Genomic DNA, 23,444 nt, shown 5'->3' on the forward strand with positions numbered 1-23,444 from the left:
GGGTCTATTCTTGGAATTTCTCTTCTGTCCCACTGGACCTCCAATTCCTGGGCTGATACCAAACTTTTAATAAGGGAGGATTTAAAAGTGTGTTTTAATGTCTGGTAGGGCTAGTTCCCTCTCGTTCTTCTTTGTAGTTTCCATAGCTTTTCTCGTATGCTCTCTCAAATAGAAGCAAACATAATTTTCCTTGGGAGAAAAGCATGTTTTTATGTTGAGTCTTCCTATCTAAGGATAGGATACATCTTTTCAACTGTTAAAGTCTAATTTTCTATCAAGAGTTTATTTTTTAAAAGTTTCCCTTAATGTGGCACCTGGTTGGCTTGGTCGGGAGAGCATGCGATCTCAGGGTCGTGAGTCTGAGCCCCGTGTTGGGCTTAGAGAGTCCAAAAAATAAAAAAATAAAAAAAAATAAAGTTTACACGGTTTTCTTTTTGTAATTACAAAAGAGATCTTCAAGTACACCTCCTAACTAGTTCAGGTTTGTATATATATGAAATCTTTTATCCTTTTTAGTAAACATTTTTATTGAACTGTAATTATACATACAGAAAAGTGCACAAACCGTAAGTGTACGTATCATAAAGCGAATGCACTTATGTAACTAGCACCTGAACGAAACAGAACGTTACCAGCACCATAGAAGCGGCCTCATACTCTTCTAGGCCTCGTTGAGCTGAAGAAGCCAGGTGAAAAATAATGTATACGATTCCACTTCCATAAAGCTTAAAAACAGACAAAACTAATTGATGGTGATTTAAGTCAGAAGTGCTTACCTTTGGAGGGGGAGGTGGTGACTGAAAGGGGGTGCTGATTTTTGACACCCATAAGTTTTGCCTGTTTTGAACTTCATTTAAATGGATCCAGAGTTAGATACTCTTTTGAGTCTGGTGAGCACTTATACATGCATGAGTTTTGAATGTATATTTGTACGTAATTGCTACTTTACTAAGTTCTCTTAGAGCATTTCAACAAACTTCCGTTTTCCAGATATAAATGTGTATCTGCAATTCTTTTCCATGAAATTCACATGGCTTTGTCAAACTGCACTGGCTAAAATCAACACAATGCTAAGTGGCAGAGAGAGATAGGGGCACGTCTTGTTCTCGACTTTAAGTGGAAAGCTTCTTTTGTTTTGAGGTTAAGGTGCTGTCTTTTGGGCAGAGGTACAATGTTAATGAATTACTCATCGATTTCTGTTTATTGAGTACATTCAGCATGAATCGAATGCTCAATTCTATCAAATGCCTTTCCTGAAAAATGGAGAAAAAATGATTTTCTTCTTAACTCTTTTAATACAATGAATAGTAACAGTCTACTATTGAATTACCCTTGCATTCCTGTAATAAACCCAACTTTGTTATGATGTATTATTTCTTGAAAGTGCTTTGGGGTTGTTGGCTAATACACTGTTAAAGTTTTTGCATTGATATTTGTGAGTGGTCTATAATTTTCTCTTTGGTATGGTCTTTGTCAAGTTTTGGAAACAATGCTATTATATTTGCTTTACAAAATGAATTTACAAGTCTTTAAATTTTTTTTTTTTTGGCACTTTGAGGCTCAAGATTCTTTTTCTAGCTTCTGGAATTGTATAAATGCCAGGATTATTTCATCTTAAGGTTTGGTAGAAATCCCTTGAAATAATCAAGACCCAACACTTTTTTTGGTAAGGAGTCCTCTATTAGTTTCTTCTATGATAATTGATTTAAATTTCTGTATCTACAAGGTAAACCCTGGCAATTTCAATTTGCGTTTTTCTAAGAAAAGTTAGTCTTCTGATTGTATAAAATTATTTAAAGTAGTCTTAGAATTTTGAAATTTCTCCTGTTTTATGGTTATTTCTCCCATGTCATTTCAACCTTTTGTTCTTGAATAGGTTAGGTGGTGGTAATTTTCCTCTCTCCCTTTTACAAATTCCTTTCTTCTGTTTTCTTTTGGTTTGCTTTTCTGCTCCAAGTTTTTAAGATTTAATTTTCAGCTTCTTCCATTTTTAATGCTACAGTTCTAACTAGTATAAATTTCCTGTCCTAACTGCTTTTTAAAAGAAATATATTGAAGTGTTCATCAGCCCTGTGGTCATGTCTTTCTGGTGTGCTTGCCCTGTTTATTCTTATTTTGTCTTTGGAGGAGATTTGATTGTAATCCTTCTCACAGTTTTTGTTGTTTGAAGTTTTCCTGTACTTTTTAGAAGAGAGGAGTGCTCTAGGATTTTTCTTAGCTCCTGTCCTAAAGCTTCTTGTTCATTCTGAGAAAGTAATTGACAGGACATCACCAGTGACATTCCTTCTCAACATTGACCTGGACTTTCTCTTTTCCTTGTCCTCTCATACCTGTCCTGTCCAGCTGAAATTCTACTTTCAGCAGTTTCTCCCTGTGCCAGGCTTTGTGTCATCAGTTCTGAGATATATACAGCCCCGGGGCCCAGCTCACTACGTTGCTGGCACACCCACCGGCGGAGGGAACCTGTAGGAGCCTGGCCAGTCTCTGCTTCTGGTGACAGACCCCCTGCCAGGCTGCCAAGAAACCGTGCTGTCAGCGAATAGCTGCCTGCTTTCCCCTTCCCCACAGGCAGACGCCGAAACTATCTGTCGGTCAGTGGTCTGTCCTTCCTTGCTTGCCTCACTCTTGAGGGTCATGGGGACAACTGTCATCTAGTTTTGTAGAACGGGGTCTGGGGCTATCCTGGTTACCCTGTATTCTTATGCTAAGGCTCAGAAAGTACACTATTGCTGTCATCTTCCTGGAGCTTAACCCTGTGAAAGCTCTATTACAGAAGAGATTTCAGTAGCAATCATTTTATGATGGTTGTGACAGAAATTATACTTAGAAATTTACTGGATTTCAGGTGCTATGCCAAATGCTTTATATGCATTATCTCATTTAATCCTTGAATAACCTCAGGAATTAGTCCCCCCCACTCCCAGGTCCAAGATCATACTGCTGAACTGGCAGATCTGGGATTTAAACCCAACTCATCACACTCCAGAGCACCTCCTTACTAAACTGACTCTCAAATATTATCAGGTGCGACCATTTCCAAACTATCTACCACTGTAATCAAAACCTCTATGTGAACTGAAATTAAAGAATAGCTATTTCAAGATCTAATACACACACACACACACACACACACACACACACACACACATACACAGTATAGGTCAAATCTAAAGACACTGCAGATGATGAATAGGTTGAACTGTGTTGTGTGACCTGATGAATCTTGTTCTCCTGCAGATGCTCTAAACAAAGCTTCTACCAACATCTGAAAAATACCATACTCAGGGTAGGGGCAGAACACAGGGAACAGAGTTCTTGTGGACTTCCTCTTTCCCTGCTCATTGTAATAGCACTGCTAAAGAACAAAGCATATACGTGAAATATTACTTATCGCTTAGTTTATACTCTTCTTGTAAATAACTATTTAGAAACAGGAGTAGTTTCTCTGTAGGTTCACTGGGTTGTTTCGGTCGGCACGTTGCTATGGAAGGTAAACACCTACTGGGCCACAAGGTTTCATAAAAAGGCCCCATTCAGAATCATAATGTAATTTATAATCTCATGCTATTAAATTATACAAGGAGCTAGGAGATACTTCTTAATAGTTTTATGAAATACTTTTAAACTTGGACTTCCCTCGCATTTACAAATACAGTTACCATTATTACTAACTTTCTTACCTTCTAACCACTGATGGCAATTCAGAAAAAGCAATCAGGGCTTTTTGTAACTGATCTAAAGCTGTATCATATATGCTATTTTAACTTCTAATGTTTAGGAAGTGACTTAGTTTGAGATGGGGATGTTTTAATTTGCCAGGATTTAAATAGTAGCAACTGAAATAACTCATCGAAAGATAACATCTCTTGTTAAGCTTATATTTTCCCCACAATCAGAAAATGGATTTTATTTCTAATTAAAAACATAATAAAGTTGACTTTGGCAAGGTGAGGTTTAAGACTAAACATGCCAACTACAAATGAATCATTTCTCCAAGCATATACCAGATTTCCCTTTGGAAGGACCATTATTTAAGAGTATTTCTCCCTCCAATTTAGGAAATAAATTAAAATTTAAATATTTTAATTCCTAAACAGTAATGCTAGTAATTTAGTTTTTGTACTGATAGTTGCAGAATAACTCAAGATTTATAATCCCCAAGACTTTAACTTAAACCCAGCTTCTTTAGTGAAGAGATCTTCTCCATTTCGGTACTCATCTCACATCTTTGAACGTCATTCAACAACAGTGATGGAAGTGATTTATTGATAAACTGGTCACGAATGAAGATGAGTTATTATGCCATTTCCTTTACAATTAGGTAGTTCAAAGAATTAAGAAAACAAAACTGAAAGAACAAAAGCGAAATCCCAGTCCTTAACCCCTAAAGAGAACGTTTCCCTTCCACTTACCTGAAAATATAAAAATATAAATGACCATGTATGGAGCTGCACCATTAAATCTACTTTAGTGGTTCTGTTTTTTTACTGAGATTTTTACTTATTTGCTTTGAAAAAATTAGAAAATTGTCAGTGTGAAATCAGAACCACTAACACACTAGAGGCAACAAACTAAAAAAAAAAAAAATCTAAATGGCTAAAAATAACTCTGTTATAAAAGTACAAGTATAATTTACAATATCACATATTTCAGAAACATAAACAAAACCACTAGATGTCTTTCCTTCTAGATGACTGTTTTCTCCCCAGAAAGGAAAAGCAACTAATAATGAACTTAAAATCAAACCTGTTATTCACTCCAGCAACATCTAAATAAGTGACCCACATAGCACAAAACCTTCTCATTCACAATCACATACAGTTAAATTATTTTTTCCTTAGTTACATAATAGTCTTCTTAAATCAATGTCCACTTAGAAAATTACTATATTAGTTAAGCCTATTCATCCTTGCTATGAAGTTAATTTCATTTATATAGGCCACGTACGTTTACTGGCACACTTTACTTAATAAGACAAAATAAGTCATTCTTCTTTTTAAAAATTATGGAATCATCTGTTTTCAAAGAATCCTAAATACTTCATTCATTAAAGCAATTTTTTACCATCAGCTGGCAAGCTTTTCAAATGATCACTAAGTGTTCACCCGCAGATTATCAACGCTCTGTGAACTGTAAACTTGTTCTGAAGATTTGTGTCCATTTTACAGTATGATACAATTCGCACTGAAGAGTTTTTTTAAAAAGATAACCTACATACATACAGTTAATTTGCCCAAAGAACTTCTTAGAAATACAGTATAAACATTTAAGAACCACAACAGAGTCCACTGTGGTTCAAACTTCAACAAAGATTTTCTTGAAACCCAGTCCAAAGGTTACTGGCTCAAGACCATATTCCAAAGTGACATCAGCACGCAATCTGACTGTGAGACTCTACCTCTTAAGAAAAGAGCACACTTGGTTATACATGGCTTTGAACCTTGAGCTACAGTTATGCTACAAACTCCCTGCCTCCCCCCCACCCCCCAAAGGAAGTCAGTCACGTGGAGATGTGCACATTCTCGGAACACTGTTTAGAGTCCTTGGTTTTCCAGCTCTGATGGAGATCTCGAAGGCGTTCAGAAGTCCGTGTGCTTACATTCAGGGCAGGATGAACTTTGCAAATTCCGCTTTCTTCCATTAGTGACAGGCCACAGATCCCAAAGTATGCATGTAAAGCATCTGAAAACAAAGCATTTTTTTTTCTTTTAATCACAACAGGCATTCTTATTTGTATATGTTGTAAAGTATTACAGCGACACATCTATGAGCCCATAACAATTAAATTTAGAAAAATGTTAAATGCAGTTCTTGAAACATTTGCTTTCTCAATCTCTGAAAACACCAATTAAAAAAAAAGGTGACCAAAATCAGATATTTTATTCAAGAAAATACCACTAACAAAGGTAAAGAGTTCTCAAATGAGGAGGTGACACTCCCAACATCCTCTGTGATGAAAACACCAAGGAGAGGAGCCGTGCTACAAGCCTTCTCACTTAGTGGGTTTTCCCTTTCACTTACTACAGAAAACAGAAACAAGGGGCTTTAACTGTGTATCATAAAAGGAAAAAAATTCCTTAAAAATGAAAATAACCCTGTGACTGTAAGTAGCAATACTCCTCCCTACTACGTTGTACCTCTGACATTTCCTAAACCAGTAAGTACTATCCCAATACTGTGTTCAGTGAAAGAAGCCTAAACAAAATAATCCGTTCTGGAATGCTGTACCATATTTAGTTTTCCTATTTAGGGGAATGTCAGTTATTCAAAAAATGTCTGACCTGACAGTAAAAACAAACTCACATTCTATGTGGTTATAAATACCATAACCTTTCTTTTATACTGGCCTCACTACTGGTGCCCATCTTTCAGGGGGCACTGGCCCTCTTCCATTCACGTGGCCACTCAAATCACATGGCTGTTGCCTGCTGGACAGCCTTATATGGACCCTGAAGAGCTCAGAGCTCTGCAGTTATGGGAATACTACAAAAAACAGACTTTGTAGCTGTCAAGCCATCATTTATGGCCTCAAGAGCTACGGATGTTCAAAAACACCTTCCCGACTCAAACTTTTGTCAAAAGAATTAAAGAGAATGTTTTACTAACATATCATTTACTTTTCAAAACAGGAATGACAGCTGTGCTCACTCAAAGTTATCAGTGAAAAAGTTATTCTACTAACAGAGGCCCATATCAATCCTCTTTAATGTCTTTTCACAGACTGCTTAGGTTTCTTCTGGCTCGCTTTTCTCTAGTTTTCAGACCACAAAAAATAAATCTGATTTCCCCTGTTCTATTTAATTTTCCTTATAGTTACTCTAAAAACTTGTCTAGAAAGGAGGAAACTTTTATGGTCTAAAAATGAGGGAACTTTTCTAGGGAAAAATGCAACTGAAAGAGAAACAAAATCCATCCAGAGTAACATAAAATAGGATCTTCTACTTTCCACGTAATATAAAAATAAAACATTTTTTTCTCAAAAAGATTTTTGTAAAAGCCAATGAATCAGCCCTTAATTGTTTCAAACCTCAAAGAGAAAAATTTTTTTAAACTTCCTGATCTGTATGTGTATTAAAGCATGTCAGATGCTGAAGTATATAGTTTCTTCATAATAAAAGTTCATCCTTTTCTTCTGTAAATGTATAAAATTGTTTCGTGTCAAATCTCCTACTAAATCTACTAGAACCAAGAATAAGCTAATTTTAAAGACTTGTTAAAAAGGATTTTCCTAAAGGCTCTGTGAATAGGTCTTCCAGATAAATTCAATTTATTATACAAAGACTTTCTATGCTTTGCAGTGTACAAGTTCTGGAGACATTTTACCACATCTGTACAAAGTATTAAATTTAAGTATTTACACAAATGTTAAAGTTAGCAACTGATTGCTAGGAAAAAGCTTCAAGAATTTTCTTTTAAAAATTTATTGTAAATACTCAAAATGTATTTCAAATAGGTTTATGTGTGAAATGCTTTCCAGGGGCACCTGGGTGGCTCAGTCAGCTAAGCATCTGACTCTTGATTTCAACTCAGGTCATCATCTCAAGGTTCGTGGGATGGGGTCCCGCACTGGGCTCTGCGCTGACAGTGCAGAGTCTGCTTGGGATTCTCTCTCCCTCGCTCTCTGCCCCTCTCCTGCATGCGCGTGCTCTCTCAAAATAAACAAACATTTAATAGGAAAAAAAAAAAAGAAATGCTTTCTAAGATACTGTCATTTCCCTATTCCTTCTTGTTAAAATAGTACATTATTTGTCAAAATAGTTCAAGTCCTGATGAAAAATAATGGCATCAATTCTGTTTTCTTAAGGTAATACTGTAACATATTTATAGCTATAGTTAGATACTAAATTATTTAAAGCTTGTTTATTTTGAGAGAGTGAGCATGCACAAACAAGCAGGGGAGGGGCAGAGAGAGAGGGAGAGAGAGAATCCCAAGAAGGATCCACTCAGTGCAGAGCCCACAACCATGAGATCTTGACCTGAGCCAATATCAAGAGTTGGACACTTAACCAACTGAGCCACACAGGTGCCCCTACAGATACCAAATTTAAAAATATTATTTCCCTTTATAAAAACAAATAAAGAACTCATACAACCCAGCAGAAAAAAAGCCCCAAGCAACTCAACTGAAAAATGGGCAAAGGATTTGAATAGTTATTTCTCCAAAGAAGAAACACAAAAGGCCAACCAATGCTCGACATCAGTGGACACAGTGACCGTTAGGGAAATACAAATTAAAACCACAGTGCCATGTGACTCCCGTTAAAACAGCCATCATCAAAGAGAGAAAAGATAACAAATGCTGGTGTGCATGTGGAGAAAGGGGAGCCCTCCTGCGCTGCTGGTGGGAGTGTAAATCAGTGCAGCCACGAAACAGTATGGAGGATGCTCAAAGGATTAAAAACAGAACTACCACACCACCCAGTAAGTCCACTCATGAGGGTGTACACACAGGAAATGAAAACAATAACTTAATGTTGACACCCTGATGTACACGGCTGAATTATTTATAGGAGCCAAGATATGGAAACAGCCTAACACTCCATTGACAGATGGACAAAGAACTTGCAGTATATACACAATGAAACCTGATTCAGCCATAAAGAACCAGGGGGAATCCTACTACTTGCGACAACATCAGTGGACCCTGAAGGTGTAATGCTAAGTGAAATAAGTCAGAAAAAGACAAATACTGTATGACCTCACTTCTATGTGGACTCTAAGAAAAAAAAAAAAAAGACACCAAACTCTTAGGAAAAAAAAGACATCAGACCCGTGCTTACCAGAGGTGGGGGTTGGGGCGGGGCATTGGAGGAAGGTGGTCAAAAGGCACAAACATCCAGTAATAAGTAAGTACTGGGGATGTAACGTACAACATGAGGACTACAGCCAAGGCTGCTGTACGATGTACAGGAAATGTGTTAGGGGAGTTAATCCTAACAGTTCTCATCACAAAATAAACTGTTTGCCCTTTATTATTTTCTTCTTTTTTTCTGGCATCTACATGAGAAGCTGGGTGCTACCCGAACCTATTCTGGTAATCATTTCACATAAATGTAAATCAAACCATAATGCTGTATGCCTTAAACTCACAAAGTGATGCATGTCAATTATTTCTCAATAAAACTGGAAAAAAAATATTCTTTTGCTTTAGAAATTAAAAGCACTGTACATTTTTAAAAAAGAAAGCATATTTTGGGGGTGCCTGGGTGGCTCAGTCAGTTGAATGTCTGACTCTTGATTATGGCTCAGGTCACGATCGCAGAGTTCATGAGTTTGGGTCCTGCATCAGTGGGCTCTGCTTAGGATTTCTTTCTCTCTCTGCCCCTACCCAGTTCTCTCTCACTCTCTCAAAAACAAACTTAAAAAAAAACATATTTTGCATGAAAATACAGGTAAGTGAGAATGTGAGGAAATATTTCTGCTTGCTTCAGGTACAAAAGTCTGATTTCATGAGCCCCATATTTATTATTTTCATTCAAGTACATATTCCGACTATAGCAGTTTTATTAATGGAGATGACCTGAAGAGATTCTAAACTAATAATAAAAACCATGGTTCTACTGCAATGCTATAAAAACAATCATTCCTTGTATCTAGTTTCATATATTTATAGCTAATATTTTATTAACTTGCTCATCCATAATGCTCTGAATTATTTATAACAAACTTTCAAACTGACTTTTGGGAAGGCTGTCAATAGAGTAATTTTGCTACAGGTGAAAACATAATGGGGAGGGGCAGGCAGGCCTGGAGAATAACACTAGAGGTGGGAGAGGAGCCAGATCTCAGGAGGGCCCTTGTGGGCCATGCGGAAGAACCCACTCAGGGAGCTAAGAGTCTCCGGATGATTTTAATGGATTTAAGAGTTCAGATTAGACGGTCTCAACCTTTTTTTAAAAAATATATATACTGGGGCGCCTGGGTGGCGCAGTCGGTTAAGCGTCCGACTTCAGCCAGGTCAGGATCTCGCGGTCCGGGAGTTCGAGCCCCGCGTCGGGCTCCGGGCTGATGGCTCAGAGCCTGGAGCCTGTTTCCGATTCTGTGTCTCCCTCTCTCTCTGCCCCTCCCCCGTTCATGCTCTGTCTCTCTCTGTCCCAAAAATAAATAAACGTTGAAAAAAAAAAAAAAATATATATATATATATACTGATGTCTACATTTTTTTTTAATGTTTATTTTTGAGAGAGAGAGACAGAGCATGGGTGGGGGAGGGGCAGAGAGAGAGAGAAAGAGAGAGAGGGAGGGAGGGAGGGAGAGAGAAAAAGAGAGAAAGAGAGAGAGACGGAGAGAGACACAGGATCCAAGCTGTCAGCAGAGTCTGGTGCGGGGTGAGATCATGACCTGAGCCGGAAGTTGGACGCTTAACTGACTGAGCCACTGAGCCACCCAGGCACCCTGTTCTTAACGTTTTTTGCATGAGAGATCCTTTGAGAGTCTGAGGAAAGCTGTGGCCTTTCCCCTGTCATTTAAGCACGTGCACACGCACACACGCATGCACAGTGTCAACGTGAGGAGGAATAGACCAGAAGCAGGAAGACTATGATGCTAAGACTGTTGCAGAACTGTAGGCCTGAACCTGGCCTGGGGCCACTCAAGCTTTGAGGTGGGGTGGGGCACAGAGACCAGGCTCAGTTGGCAGGCTGGGTCTGAGGGGCCTGTAGGTGGCATCTGAGGAGTAACGGAGCAGGCTGTTTTATATCAGAGTATGCAGCTTAGAATGAAATCTGTCTAGGTTTGGGAAATGGCAGAATTATCTACATTTTTTTAAAAATGCCATTATTAATAAAGATTATCCGTTATTTCTAAAGAACCCATTTGAAAGTACAATCGACCCTTGAACAATGTAGCAGTTATGGCCACTGACACCCTGTGCGGTCAAAACTCTACATAGAAGTTGGACTCTCATAAAAGTTAGCTACTGGCAGCCTACTGTTGACAGGAAAGCCTCATAGGTAACACAGTCAGTGAACACATACTCTGTATGTCCTACATATTATGTATTATATTCTTCTAATCAAGGAAGCTCAAGAAAAGGAAATGTTATTAAGAAAATAACAAAAAGGGGAGCACCTAGGTGGCTCAGTTGGTTAAGCGTCCAGCTCAGGTCAGGATCTTGCGGTCATGCGATCGAGCCCCGACTTGGGCTTCTCACTGAGTGGAACCCACTTGAGATTCCCTCCCTCCCTCCCTCCCTCCCTCTTTCTCTCTGTCTCCCCCACCTCCCCTGCTTGCTCTCGCACATGCACACTCTCTCAAAATAAACAAGAGTAAAAAAAAGAAAATACGTTTATAATACTGTGCAATATTTATTGAAAAATTCCATTTATAAGTGGACAGGTGCAGTTCAAACCCGTGTGGTTCAAGGATCAACTGTACTTACTAAATACAAGAATCTTTTTGTTCGTTACTTCATCATTCCTGAGTTTGGAAAACGATAAATATCACATTGTCTGAATCTATGTGGCTCTTGAGTTTTAGACAATGAATGGTAAGAGTCTGAATAGCAAAATATTCTTCTAAAAACAATAACCTGAATCTGCTAAAATTCAGAAAATAGTTTGGACAGTGAGGGACACCTAACTTCAGGATTAGAAATTTTTGATTTAGTGCCTTCTGAACAGAAATAAGAACCGGTTCCCTTATGGATTTAGGCATTTATTCTACTTAGCTCTAGTGACAGCTAGATACTGGACGGACCAAATGATCCTCTATTACGGACAGGGCCAATTCAGACCATCTGCCTTACTGCCTCAAACGAAAGAAAAGTTCGGTAAATGAAATGGAAAAAAAGACAAACGATAACAACACATCTTGATAACCCAAACTTTCCTTTATGCCCCTCAACATGATACATTTTCACCCAAACTTAAACAATTTACCTTTTTAAAAACTATTATTTAAGTTTACAACTGTGGCTAAATTTTCTATCTTATGCCCTTTCTGACAAAGATGCCTGAAGATCTATCTACTCAAGAAACAAACAAAAGTAAAATTGTTCTAGAGCCCTATACACAATTACCTGGATGACTATCTGGCCACTTGGCAAATCCTCCCACGAGCCGATCTTGAGTTGACAAGATGTAATTTCTATTTTTCTCAAAGTTAGTGTACTGAAAAATTTTCAGAAGCTGAAATGACAGGAAAAACATACATTTACTGCATGCAACTTCCATATTGACCTTTGGCTCAATTTTCAGATACACATCAATTAAATACACTTTTGTTTAGCTAAGGCTCTTAAAGCAGGCCTCTGGAGACTTGAGCACTTAGAATCAGTTAACCACATTATCATTTTTATCATCTGATCACTACTCTCCTTTCCTTGACCTACTCATGATTTACATTTTCTGAATCACACCCAACTAATCTCTTTGCATCACATTCAGCTAGGTTCAAATCACAACTTTCCCAATCTGCTCAACTTAATCAGTCATAAAAAAATATTTTTTTCATGTTTATTTTTGAGAGATGGAGGGAGGGAAAGGGAGAGAGAGGAAGGGGCAGAGAGACCGGCAGGGTGGGAGTGGGGGGGGGGGGGGGTGAGGGTAGAGGATCCCAAGCAGGCTCCAGGCTGAGAACAGCAAGCTAGATGCGGAGCTTGAACCTATGAACCACGAGATTAGGATCCCCACCAAAGGTAGATGCTCAACTGACTGAGCCACCCAGGCGCCCCTTAATCAGTCATCTTAAAAGTGCAATTTTATGTACCCATATTTTAATTCTTATGATAGGCTTTTACAATTCTTATGGTAGGCTCTTTGTTATATACTGGTAGTAACTTAAACCAAAAATATTTCAAAAAAGAGCAACAGAAATTATTAACCAGGTGCTATGGACAATTTTGAGAGTAGTAAAAAATTAAAGCTCTGTAATCAGGAAGTGTAATTTTAGCATCAAAAAAACTATGTAGCTTGGGGCACCTGGGTGGCTCAGTCGGTTAAGTGTCCGACTTCGGCTCGGGTCATGATCTCGCGGTTCGCAGGTTCGAGTCCCATGTCGGGCTCTGCTGACAGCTCAGAGCCTGGAGCCTGCTTCAGATTCTGTGTCTCCGTCTCTCTCTGCCCCTCGCTTCCTCACACCATCTGTCTGTCTCTCTCTCTCTCAAAAATAAGTAAGCGTTAAAAAAAAACAAAACAAAACTATGTAGCTTTAAGTTTTAGGACATGTATTTGTGATCTCTCTCAAGATCCCATTAAATAGAAAAAAAAAAGAATAAATCAAACCATGAATAGGGGTGGGGGTGGAGTAGTAGCAAGGGAGTTCAAAAAACTTCTGTAAGACACAAAGCAGCTGAAAGTATGTTAATAAATCAGACAGCCATACAAGATATTAGTGATTAAAGAAGCATTTCTCAAAAAAAAGAAAAACAAAGCCTAGAACAATTATGATACAAATAAGAAACATACTTATTCACTCTTTTAACTTAGTTAATACAATGTAAGGAAAGAGACTCTACAATCCACCAACTAGGGCTAGGTGGTTCAGCTGGCTGAGCGTCACACTTCAATTCAGCTTATGATCTCATGGTTCTTGAGTTCAAGCTCCACATTGGGCTGGGCTCACTGCTTGCTGTCAGCACAGAGCCACTTCGGATCCTCTGTCCTCCCCCCGCCACGCTTTCCCCACTTGCGCTTGTATGCGCTCATGCACACGCTCTCTCTCAAAAGTAAACATTAAAAAAGAAATCCACCAGCTAGAAAGATTTTCCATCAAGTGGCATATAGGTCATTACATAAAAAGAAGAAACTATATAATCTTAACATTGTACTTGGTTCAGCAATAAACAATATTTACATGGTCACAGTAAGTGCTGATTCTTGGTTTTCTAATTTTATTTTATTTAAGTTTATTTATTTTGAGAGAGAGAGAGAGAGAGAGAGAGAGAGAGTCGGTCAGAGAGACAGAATCCCAAGCAGGCTCCATGCTGTCAAGTGCAAGAGCCCCACATGGGGGCCTGAACCCATGAACCATGAGATCATGAACTGAGCTGAAATCAAAAGTTGGGGACACTGAACAGACTGGGCCATCCCTTTAGTTTTCAAATTTTGTAATCAACCTACAGGCAAAACATAAAATATGTGATTATTGTTGCTGAATAAAATATGTTACTTGACATTATAAAAATAAAGGTACTATGACAGAATTAAAAGGTGTAAAGAGGAAAAGGTTCAGAACTAAAAAATAAATAACCAGTAACAATTTGTTTTAAAAAAGGAAGGCTAAATCTTCATTTTTCATGTGAGGAATCAAAGATAATGTCTAAAGACAAGTCAAGAAATCAGTTAAAGTCAAAGCTGGGGCACCTGGGTGGCTCAGTCGGTTAAGTGTCTGACTTCGGCTCAGGTCATGATCTCTCAGTTTGGGGGTTCAAGCCCCACGTCGGGCTCTGTGCTGACAGCTTGGAGCCTGGAGCCTGCTTCAGATTCTGTGTCTCCCTCTCTCTGACCCTCCCCTATCCATGTTCTGTCTCTGTCTCAAAAATAAACAATAAAAAAAATTTTTTTTTAAAAATCAGTTAAAGCTATGGTGATATCCGTAAGAATTAAAAAATTTAAAGATGCTTAAAAATGGTTGTTTTCAGAAAGTGGTCATAGACTGTACCAAGGTCATATCCAAAAGACTCAAGAGCCAACATGAAGGAGCTTCAACTGGCTAAAATGGTACAATCTGAGCGTCAAAAAGAACAATGTATTAGATTAAAACATAAAATATGTTGGGGGGCGTGGGTGGCTCAGTTGGTTGAGCATCCTACTCTTGATTTCGGCTCAGGTCATCATCCCAGGGTTGTGGGATTGAGCACCACATCAGGAATTGTGCTGAGCGTTGAGCCTACTTGGGATTCATATTCATATTCATATTCATATTCTCTCTCTCTCTCTCTCTCTCTCTCTCTCTCCCCCTCCATCTTTTCCTCTCTCTCCCCCTCCCTCCCTCTCTTTGCCCCTCTCCCCCACTTGCGCTCTTGTTAAACATTAACAACATAAAATATGTTAACCCCAATGGCTGTTAAAATGATTCTGTAAAAAAAAAAGAAAAACTAGGGGTGCCTGGGTGGCTCAGTCGGTTAACTGTCCAACTTCAGTTCAGTCGTGATCTCACGGCTCGTGGGTTCGAGCCCTACATCGGGATCTGTGCTGACAGCTTGGAGCCTGGAGCCCGCTTCATGTTCTATGTCTCCCTCTCTCTCTGCCCCTCCCCTGCTCATGCTGTCTCTGTCTCTCAAAAATAAATAAACATTAAAAAAAGAAAATTAAAAAAAAATGGTGAGGTTTTTTTATTTTTAAAAAAATTTTTTTTTTCAACGTTTATTTATTTTTGGGACAGAGAGAGACAGAGCATGAACGGGGGAGGGGCAGAGAGAGAGGGAGACACAGAATCAGAAACAGGCTCCAGGCTCCGAGCCATCAGCCCAGAGCCTGACGCGGGGCTCGAACTCACGGACCGCGAGATCGTGACCTGGCTGAAGTCGGACGCTTAACCGACTGCGCCACCCAGGCGCCCCCGGTGAGGTTTTTTTATACACCAGCAACAAACAATCCAAAAAGAAATTATGAAATCAATTCTATTTACAATGACATATAAAATAATTCAATATTTGGGAATAAACTGATCAAGGACTACAAAATACTGCTGAAAGAAATGAAAGATCTAAGTAAATGGATGCTCATTAAAGGAGGATTTAACACTGTTAAAAGTCAATACTACCAAAAATGATCTTCAGATTCAATGCAATATTTATCAAAATGTCAATAGCCTTTTTGGTAAGAAACGGAAAAGCCAGTTCTCAAATTCATTACGAGATTGCAAGGTGCCCTGTATTCAGGGCCCAAACAATACTGAAAAAGAATAAAGTTGAAGGACTCATACTTTCTGGCTCTGAATTTTACTACAAAGCTGCAATAATTAAAACAGGAGGAGACTGGAGTAGGGACACACAGACCAAAGGAACAGAGAACCCACAAAAAAAACAAAAACAAAGCGAAACCAAAAAAACCACATGCATATGCTCAGCTTATTTTCAACAAGGGTCCTAAGGCCATTTAATGGGACAAAGAACAGTCTTTTCAACAAATAGTCCTGGAAAAGCTGGATATCCACCTGTAAAATAATGAAGTTGAGCTCTCATTTTTATACCATATACAAAAATTAACTCAAAATGCATCAGACCTAAAACTCAAGGCTAAAACTATAAAACTCTTGGAAGAAAATACTGGGGAAAATCTTTATGACATTGGCTTTGGCAGTGACTTCATAGATAGGACAACCAAAACCACAGGCAACACAAGAAAAAAACAGATAAACTGGACTTCATCAAAATTAGAAACTTTTATACATCAAAGAACATCAACAAAGTTACAAGCAACCACAGAATGGGAAAAAAATAGGTGTATATCACAGAACTTGATAAGGCATTAATATCCAGAATGCCTGAAGAACCCCTACAACCCATCAACAAAAAACCTAACAACATGATTAAAAAATGGACAAAGTCCCTGAATAAAAATTTTGCCAAAGACACACAAATGGCCCATAAGCACATCAAAAGAGGCTCAGTGTCACTAATCATTAGGGAAATGCAAATCAAAACTGCAATGAGATGCCACTTCACACCCACTGGCGTGGCCATTAAAAAACCAAAACCAAACAGAAAAATCAAGCGTTATTGATCATATAGAGAAACTGGAACCCTCATATACCGCTAGCAGGAATGTAACATGGTGCACACCCTCACTGTGGGAAACAGTATGGCAGTTTCTCAAAAAGTTAAACATAGAACTATCATAAGATCCAGCAATTCCATTCCTAATATCCAAAAGAAATGAAAGAAGAAAGTCAGTTATTTGTACACCAATGTCCAGAGCTGCCTTATTCACAAGAGCTAAAATGTGGAAATAAACCATGTCCATCAACAGATGAATAAACTGTGGTATAAACGTACAACAGCATATTAATCAGCCGTAAAAAGAATTAAATTTTGATATATGCTACAACATGGATGGATCCTGAGAGCATTATGCTAAGTGAAATAAGCCAGACACAGAAGGGCACATATTGTGTGATGCCACTTATACAATGTCCCAAGAATAGGCAAATTCATAGAAAGTAGAACAGAGGTCACCAGGGGCTAGGGGAAGGAGCGAGTACAGAGTTTATACTGAGGATAACCAAAGTTTTGGGTATAGACAGTGGTGAGGGTTCCATAACACTGTGAATGTATACCTAATACCACCAGATTGTATTCTTACAAATCGTTAAACTGATAAATATTATATTATGTATAGTACGCCACCATAAAAGAAAGAAAAAACGCTGATGGGGAACTTTACGGTAGATAAATCAGGTTTGACGATTCTGGAGCACTTTGATCACAGGGAGATAAACAGAAATTATGTGCCTCTTGACGTGATGCAATAGGAAATATACATAATCACTGACTAGATAGTTAATGATTTCATGGAATTGTGGTTGATTTTTCAGATGTGATAATGACACCATAGTTTTGTTTCTTAGAAAGTTATTTCTAGTCAGGAATTACACTGAAAATTTTCCAGATAATATGAAAAATGGTATCTGGAATCTGCCCTAAAATAATACAGTGATGGGGAGGGAAGGGAGCTGGAATATGGATAAGACTGGCTGTCTTTGTGGACAAAAGCTGATAATTCTACTGTGTGGACACACAGGGGTTCATTACACTGTTCTACTTTTAATATATTTGAGATTTTCCTAATTAAAATCAAGGGGTACACTTGAGGAATGGCAATAGAAGTGAGGAGAGGGAGATATACTCAGTTTATATCTTCTGTTTCAGAACTTCAAATTTTAGAAAATAGGATATTACATAAAAGATGATGGACTTTTGTTAGATTCAGAGTATCAGAATTAAACTATATATTTTAAAAGCGAAAAGGCAACTCAAGATAGAGAAAACTTGTGGGTACTTAGTGGCTCATAACCTTATGGCATTAGGTATGACAAAAGGTAAGAGATGGAGAAAAATGTCAATCCGTTGGGGTTAGGCAAATAAACTGATAAACAAACTAAAAATCACAAATAGTTTTTAAAGAAATGACCCAGTGGTTTATCTTTTCAGATTAATAAACTTCCCATAAAGCCTTTTTTGGGATCATGTTCAGACAGAGCCCTACTCTAGAGAGACCACTGGTCATTTATGGTAACCAGTTTCTTACGACCTTATACCTTGTACCTTACGCTTTTTTACTACGTTCTAGGCCACTTAAGTTTTATAAGAATGGAAATTTTCAAGAAGCACAACAGGTAATGAACTCTATGGAAAAAGCCATACATAGAGTAGCTTTGCCTGAGCAGCAGAAAAAATGAAGCGGCCTGAATGTAGCAGTATTTAAAATTTTTTTTTTTTAACATTTATTTATTTTTGAGACAGAGCGAGACAGAGCATGAACGGGGGAGGGTCACAGAGAGAGGGAGACACAGAATCTGGAACAGGCTCCAGGCTCTGAGCTGTCAGCACAGAGCCTGACACGACTCTCGAACTCACGGACCGCGAGATCATGACCTCAGTCAAAGTCGGACACTTAACCGACTGAGCCACCCAGGCGTCCCAGAATGTAGCAGTATTTAATGAACATGACAAAGACCAAACCTTCTAGAGCGCAGTTTACATCAACACATAGCACAGGTTTCTCAATTTGACTTTTTTCTCTTACCTTTAGAGTTGCTCCTACCCAAAAAGAGTAACAGGTGTCTACGGGCTTATTAGGTCTTCCATGATAACCATTTTGTTGCCTCATTATACACCACCTCTTTATCCGGTTCAATTCTTTTTCTGAAAAAACTTCTTCTAGTTTACCCATCAGACACAGTGATGCAATGCCACAAAAAGTCGATCCTCCTGTTAATTGAAACCACACAATACTTCAAACTTCAACTAGATACCCAGGGAAAACAGTATAAAATGGCCGAGGAAAAAAAAAATAGTGGTTACAGAATTCTAGAAGACAGTCAGATACTAGTAAATTTAGAAGACAATTAATTACACCTTTAAAATAACCACAAAGCACTGAAGTCTTCAATATTAATTTGAAGAAACAGAAAATGACTGAAAATAATATGTAGCTGTAAGAAATACTCTACTTATGAAAAACAAAAGACTTGGGAGGAACATGTTCAAAATTACACGGTTTAATGGAAGGGCTGAAACTCAAACCTAGGACAACTCCTCCCTGTCCAGGTCTCTGTCACCCAAGTCTGATTTAATTCCTCTGAAGATGGCCCAATGCTCATGAACCGTGGTGCCACCTGCCTGAGACTACAGACTAATTATGACATGTAGCACAGACAAGCTAGAAGCGGATATGCAGAAAGACCTACTCAGCTTAAAAAATTTAAGGAAGGAAAGTCTGAGCGAGGGTGCTGGGGGCAGGGCGAGGAGAAAAGCCTATCAGGAAAGACATGCACAGTGAGTCCCATTCACTGTGGTAGATTGAAGGACGCACCCCAAAGAGAGACATGTCCAGGCCCTAATGCCTGGACCACGTCAATGTTACTCCTATGGCAAGAAGGACTTTGCAAATGTGATCACAGATCTCTCGTTGGAGGGATTGTCTTGGACTATCTAGGAGGGCCCTAAATGCAACCACAGTGTCCTTATGAAGTGGGGCAGAGGGAGATTAAACTACAGAGGAGGTTCAGACTTGTCTTCCAGAACTGCAAGAGAATACATTTGTGTTGTTTTATACCCCTAAGTTTGAGGCAAAAATGTTACAGCAGCAACAGGAAACCAATACACTTGGAAAGGTGATTGCTTTCCTTTGGAATTGAAAAGTCAGTCTTTTTCCACAAAGGAAAAGAAACAACTTTGCACCGGCACTATCTGCTGTCAAGTCCAAACAATATGAAAATACTTATATTTCCAATTTATCACGACTTCAGCTAGTGATGAATTTCAGCAATATAGATGGATGGTTTCTAATATGCTTCATCCTTTCCTTTCCTTTCCTTTCCTCCTTCAACTTCCTTTTGCTGTTCCAATGCTTGCATGCATTCTCTGGCAAAGGAAAGTGCACATTCCGTCTAGAAAACTCAGGGCAGCCATCACATTAAAAAAAGTCACTGCCAGGGTGCCTGGGTGGCTCAGTCGTTAAGCATCTGACTTCAGCTCAGGTCATGATCTCACGGTTTGTAAGATCGAGCCCCGCTTTGGGTGAACTCGAGCCCCACTTCGGGTGAAGCCCATTTCTCTCTCTCTCTCTCTCTCACTCTTTCTCTCTCAACCCCCCCCCCCCCCCACCTCGGCCCCTCGCTCACCTGTGCCCTCTCTCTCAATAAAATAAAACAATGATACTATTTAATCTTCAGAATTTTTTCCAGTGACTTGAGAGATCTATGTTAGTCATGAATGAATTAGAAAAATAAAACAAATTTATAATAACCTTTTAGAATAATTCCTATTAAGCAACTAATTTTATTGCCTCTTTAGTAACCCACCAATTTCACTTTCTCTTTCATGACAACCTGGCCACGACTTCAGGTGTCATTACATCATTAAAAATAAAGTCTCCAAAAGATAACAAATATTCATTAACTACAAAAAAGTAAGGGGGCCTGGCTAGCTCAGTCAGAGAAGCATGTGACTCTTCATCTCAGGGTCCTGAGTTCAAGTCCCACAGTGGGTGGAGAGATTACTTAAATAAAATTTTAAAAACAAAGTCAAGAGGCGCAGGAAGATGGCGGCGTAGGAGGACGCTGGGCTCACCGCGCGTCCTGCTGATCACTTAGATTCCACCTACACCTGCCTAAATAACCCAGAAAACCGCCAGAGGATTAGCAGAACGGAGTCACCGGACCCAAGTGCAGACGAGAGGCCCACGGAAGAGGGTAGGAAGGGCGGCGAGGCGGTGCGTGCTCCACGGACTGGCGGGAGGGAGCCGGGGCAGAGGGGCGGCTCGCCAGCCAAGCAGAGCCCTCGAGTCCGGCTTGCAAAAGCGGAGGGGCCTGACGGACTGTGTTCCGACAGCAAGCGCGACTTAGCGTCTGGGAGGTCATAAGTTAACAGCTCTGCTCGGAAAGCGGGAAGGCTGGAGGACAAAGGGAGGGTGAGCTGCGGAGCCCCCGGACGACAGAGCTCAGTTTGGCGGGGAACAAAGGCGCTCGCCAGCGCCATCTCCCCCGCCCATCCCCCAGCCAAAATCCCAAAGGGAACCGGTTCCGGCCAGGGGAAATTGCTCGCTCCGCGCAAACACCCAACTCTGTGCTTCTGCGGAGCCAAACCTCCGGCAGCGGATCTGACTCCCTCCGGCTGCCACAGGGCCCCTCCTGAAGTGGATCACCTAAGGAGAAGCGAGCTAAGCCTGCCCCCCCTCCCGCCGTGCACCTTGCCTTCCCACCCCAGCTAATACGCCAGATCCCCAGCATCACAAGCCTGGCAGTGTGCAAGTAGCCCAGACGGGCCACGCCACCCCACAGTGAATCCCGCCCCTAGGAGAGGGGAAGAGAAGGCACACACCAGTCTGACTGTGGCCCCAGCGGTGGGCTGGGGGCAGACATCAGGACTGACTGCGGCCCCGCCCACCAACTCCAGTTATACACCACAGCACAGGGGAAGTGCCCTGCAGGTCCTCACCACACCAGGGACTATCCAAAATGACCAAGCGGAAGAATTCCCCTCAGAAGAATCTCCAGGAAATAACAACAGCTAATGAGCTGATCAAAAAGGATTTAAATAATATAACAGAAAGTGAATTTAGAATAATAGTCATAAAATTAATCGCTGGGCTGGAAAACAGTATACAGGACAGCAGAGAATCTCTTGCTACAGAGATCAAGGGACTAAGGAACAGTCATGAGGAGCTGAAAAACGCTTTAAAGGAAATGCAAAACAAAATGCAAACCACCACAGCTCGGATGGAAGAGGCAGAAGAGAGAATAGGTGAACTAGAAGATAAAGTTATGGAAAAAGAGGAAGCTGAGAAAAAGAGAGATAAAAAAATCCAGGAGTATGAGGGGAAAATTAGAGAACTAAGTGATACACTAAAAAGAAATAATATACGCATAATTGGTATTCCAGAGGAGGAAGAGAGAGGGAAAGGTGCTGAAGGGGTACTTGAAGAAATAATAGCTGAGAACTTCCCTGAACTGGGGAAGGAAAAAGGCATTGAAATCCAAGAGGCACAGAGAACTCCCTTCAGACGTAACTTGAATCGATCTTCTGCACGACATATCATAGTGAAACTGGCAAAATACAAGGATAAAGAGAAAATTCTGAAAGCAGCAAGGGGTAAACGTGCCCTCACATATAAAGGGAGACCTATAAGACTCGTGACTGATCTCTCTTTTGAAACTTGGCAGGCCAGAAAGAATTGGCACGAGATTTTCAGGGTGCTAGACAGCAAAAATATGCAGCCGAGAATCCTTTATCCAGCAAGTCTGTCATTTAGAATAGAAGGAGAGATAAAGGTCTTCCCAAACAAACAAAAACTGAAGGAATTTGTCACCACTAAACCAGCCCTACAAGAGATCCTAAGGGGGACCCTGTGAGACAAAGTACCAGAGACATCACTACAAGCATAAAACATACAGACATCACAATGACTCTAAACCCGTATCTTTCTATAATAACACTGAATGTAAACGGATTAAATGCGCCAACCAAAAGACATAGGGTATCAGAATGGATAAAAAAACAAGACCCATCTATTTGCTGTCTACAAGAGACTCATTTTAGACCTGAGGACACCTTTAGATTCAGAGTGAGGGGATGGAGAACTATTTATCATGCTACTGGAAGCCAAAAGAAAGCTGGAGTAGCCATACTTATATCAGACAAACTAGACTTTAAATTAAAGGCTGTAACAAGAGATGAAGAAGGACATTATATAATAGTTACAGGGTCTACCCATCAGGAAGAGCTAACAATTATAAATGTCTATGCGCCGAATACCGGAGCCCCCAAGTATATAAAACAATTACTCATAAACAGAAGCAACCTTATTGATAAGAATGTGGTAATTGCAGGGGACTTTAACACCCCACTTACAGAAATGGATAGATCATCTAGACACACGGTCAATAAAGAAACAAGGGCCCTGAATGAGACATTGGATCAGATGGACTTGACAGATATATTTAGAACTCTGCATCCCAAAGCAACAGAATATACTTTCTTCTCGAGTGCACATGGAACATTCTCCAAGATAGATCATATACTGGGTCACAAAACAGCCCTTCATAAGTTTACAAGAATTGAAATTATACCATGCATACTTTCAGACCACAATGCTATGAAGCTTGAAATCAACCACAGGAAAAGTCTGGAAAACCTCCAAAAGCGTGGAGGTTAAAGAACACCCTACTAACGAATGAGTGGGTCAACCAGGCAATTAGAGAAGAAATCAAAAAATATATGGAAACAAACGAAAATGAAAATACAACAATCCAAACGCTTTGGGACGCAGCGAAGGCAGT

At 39.7% G+C, this 23,444-nt stretch overlaps 1 protein-coding gene across 1 annotated transcript in view; it reads right to left on the reverse strand.

Moving 5' to 3' along the window:
- Positions 1–1,534: 1,534 nt before the first annotated feature.
- Positions 1,535–23,444, reverse strand: part of PGGT1B (protein geranylgeranyltransferase type I subunit beta) — a 72,273-nt gene continuing 50,363 nt past the window's right edge. The window contains exons 7-9 of the mRNA XM_030316777.2: positions 18,689–18,873; positions 12,019–12,127; positions 1,535–5,682 (exon numbers count right to left, since the gene is read on the reverse strand). Of these exons, the coding sequence (XP_030172637.1) occupies positions 5,501–5,682; positions 12,019–12,127; positions 18,689–18,873 (476 nt within the window). The 3' untranslated portion in view covers positions 1,535–5,500. The remainder of the gene's footprint in view (positions 5,683–12,018; positions 12,128–18,688; positions 18,874–23,444) is intronic.

Source organism: Lynx canadensis, chromosome A1 (assembly GCF_007474595.2).
Source record: "Lynx canadensis isolate LIC74 chromosome A1, mLynCan4.pri.v2, whole genome shotgun sequence".
Lineage (NCBI taxonomy): Eukaryota > Metazoa > Chordata > Mammalia > Carnivora > Felidae > Lynx > Lynx canadensis.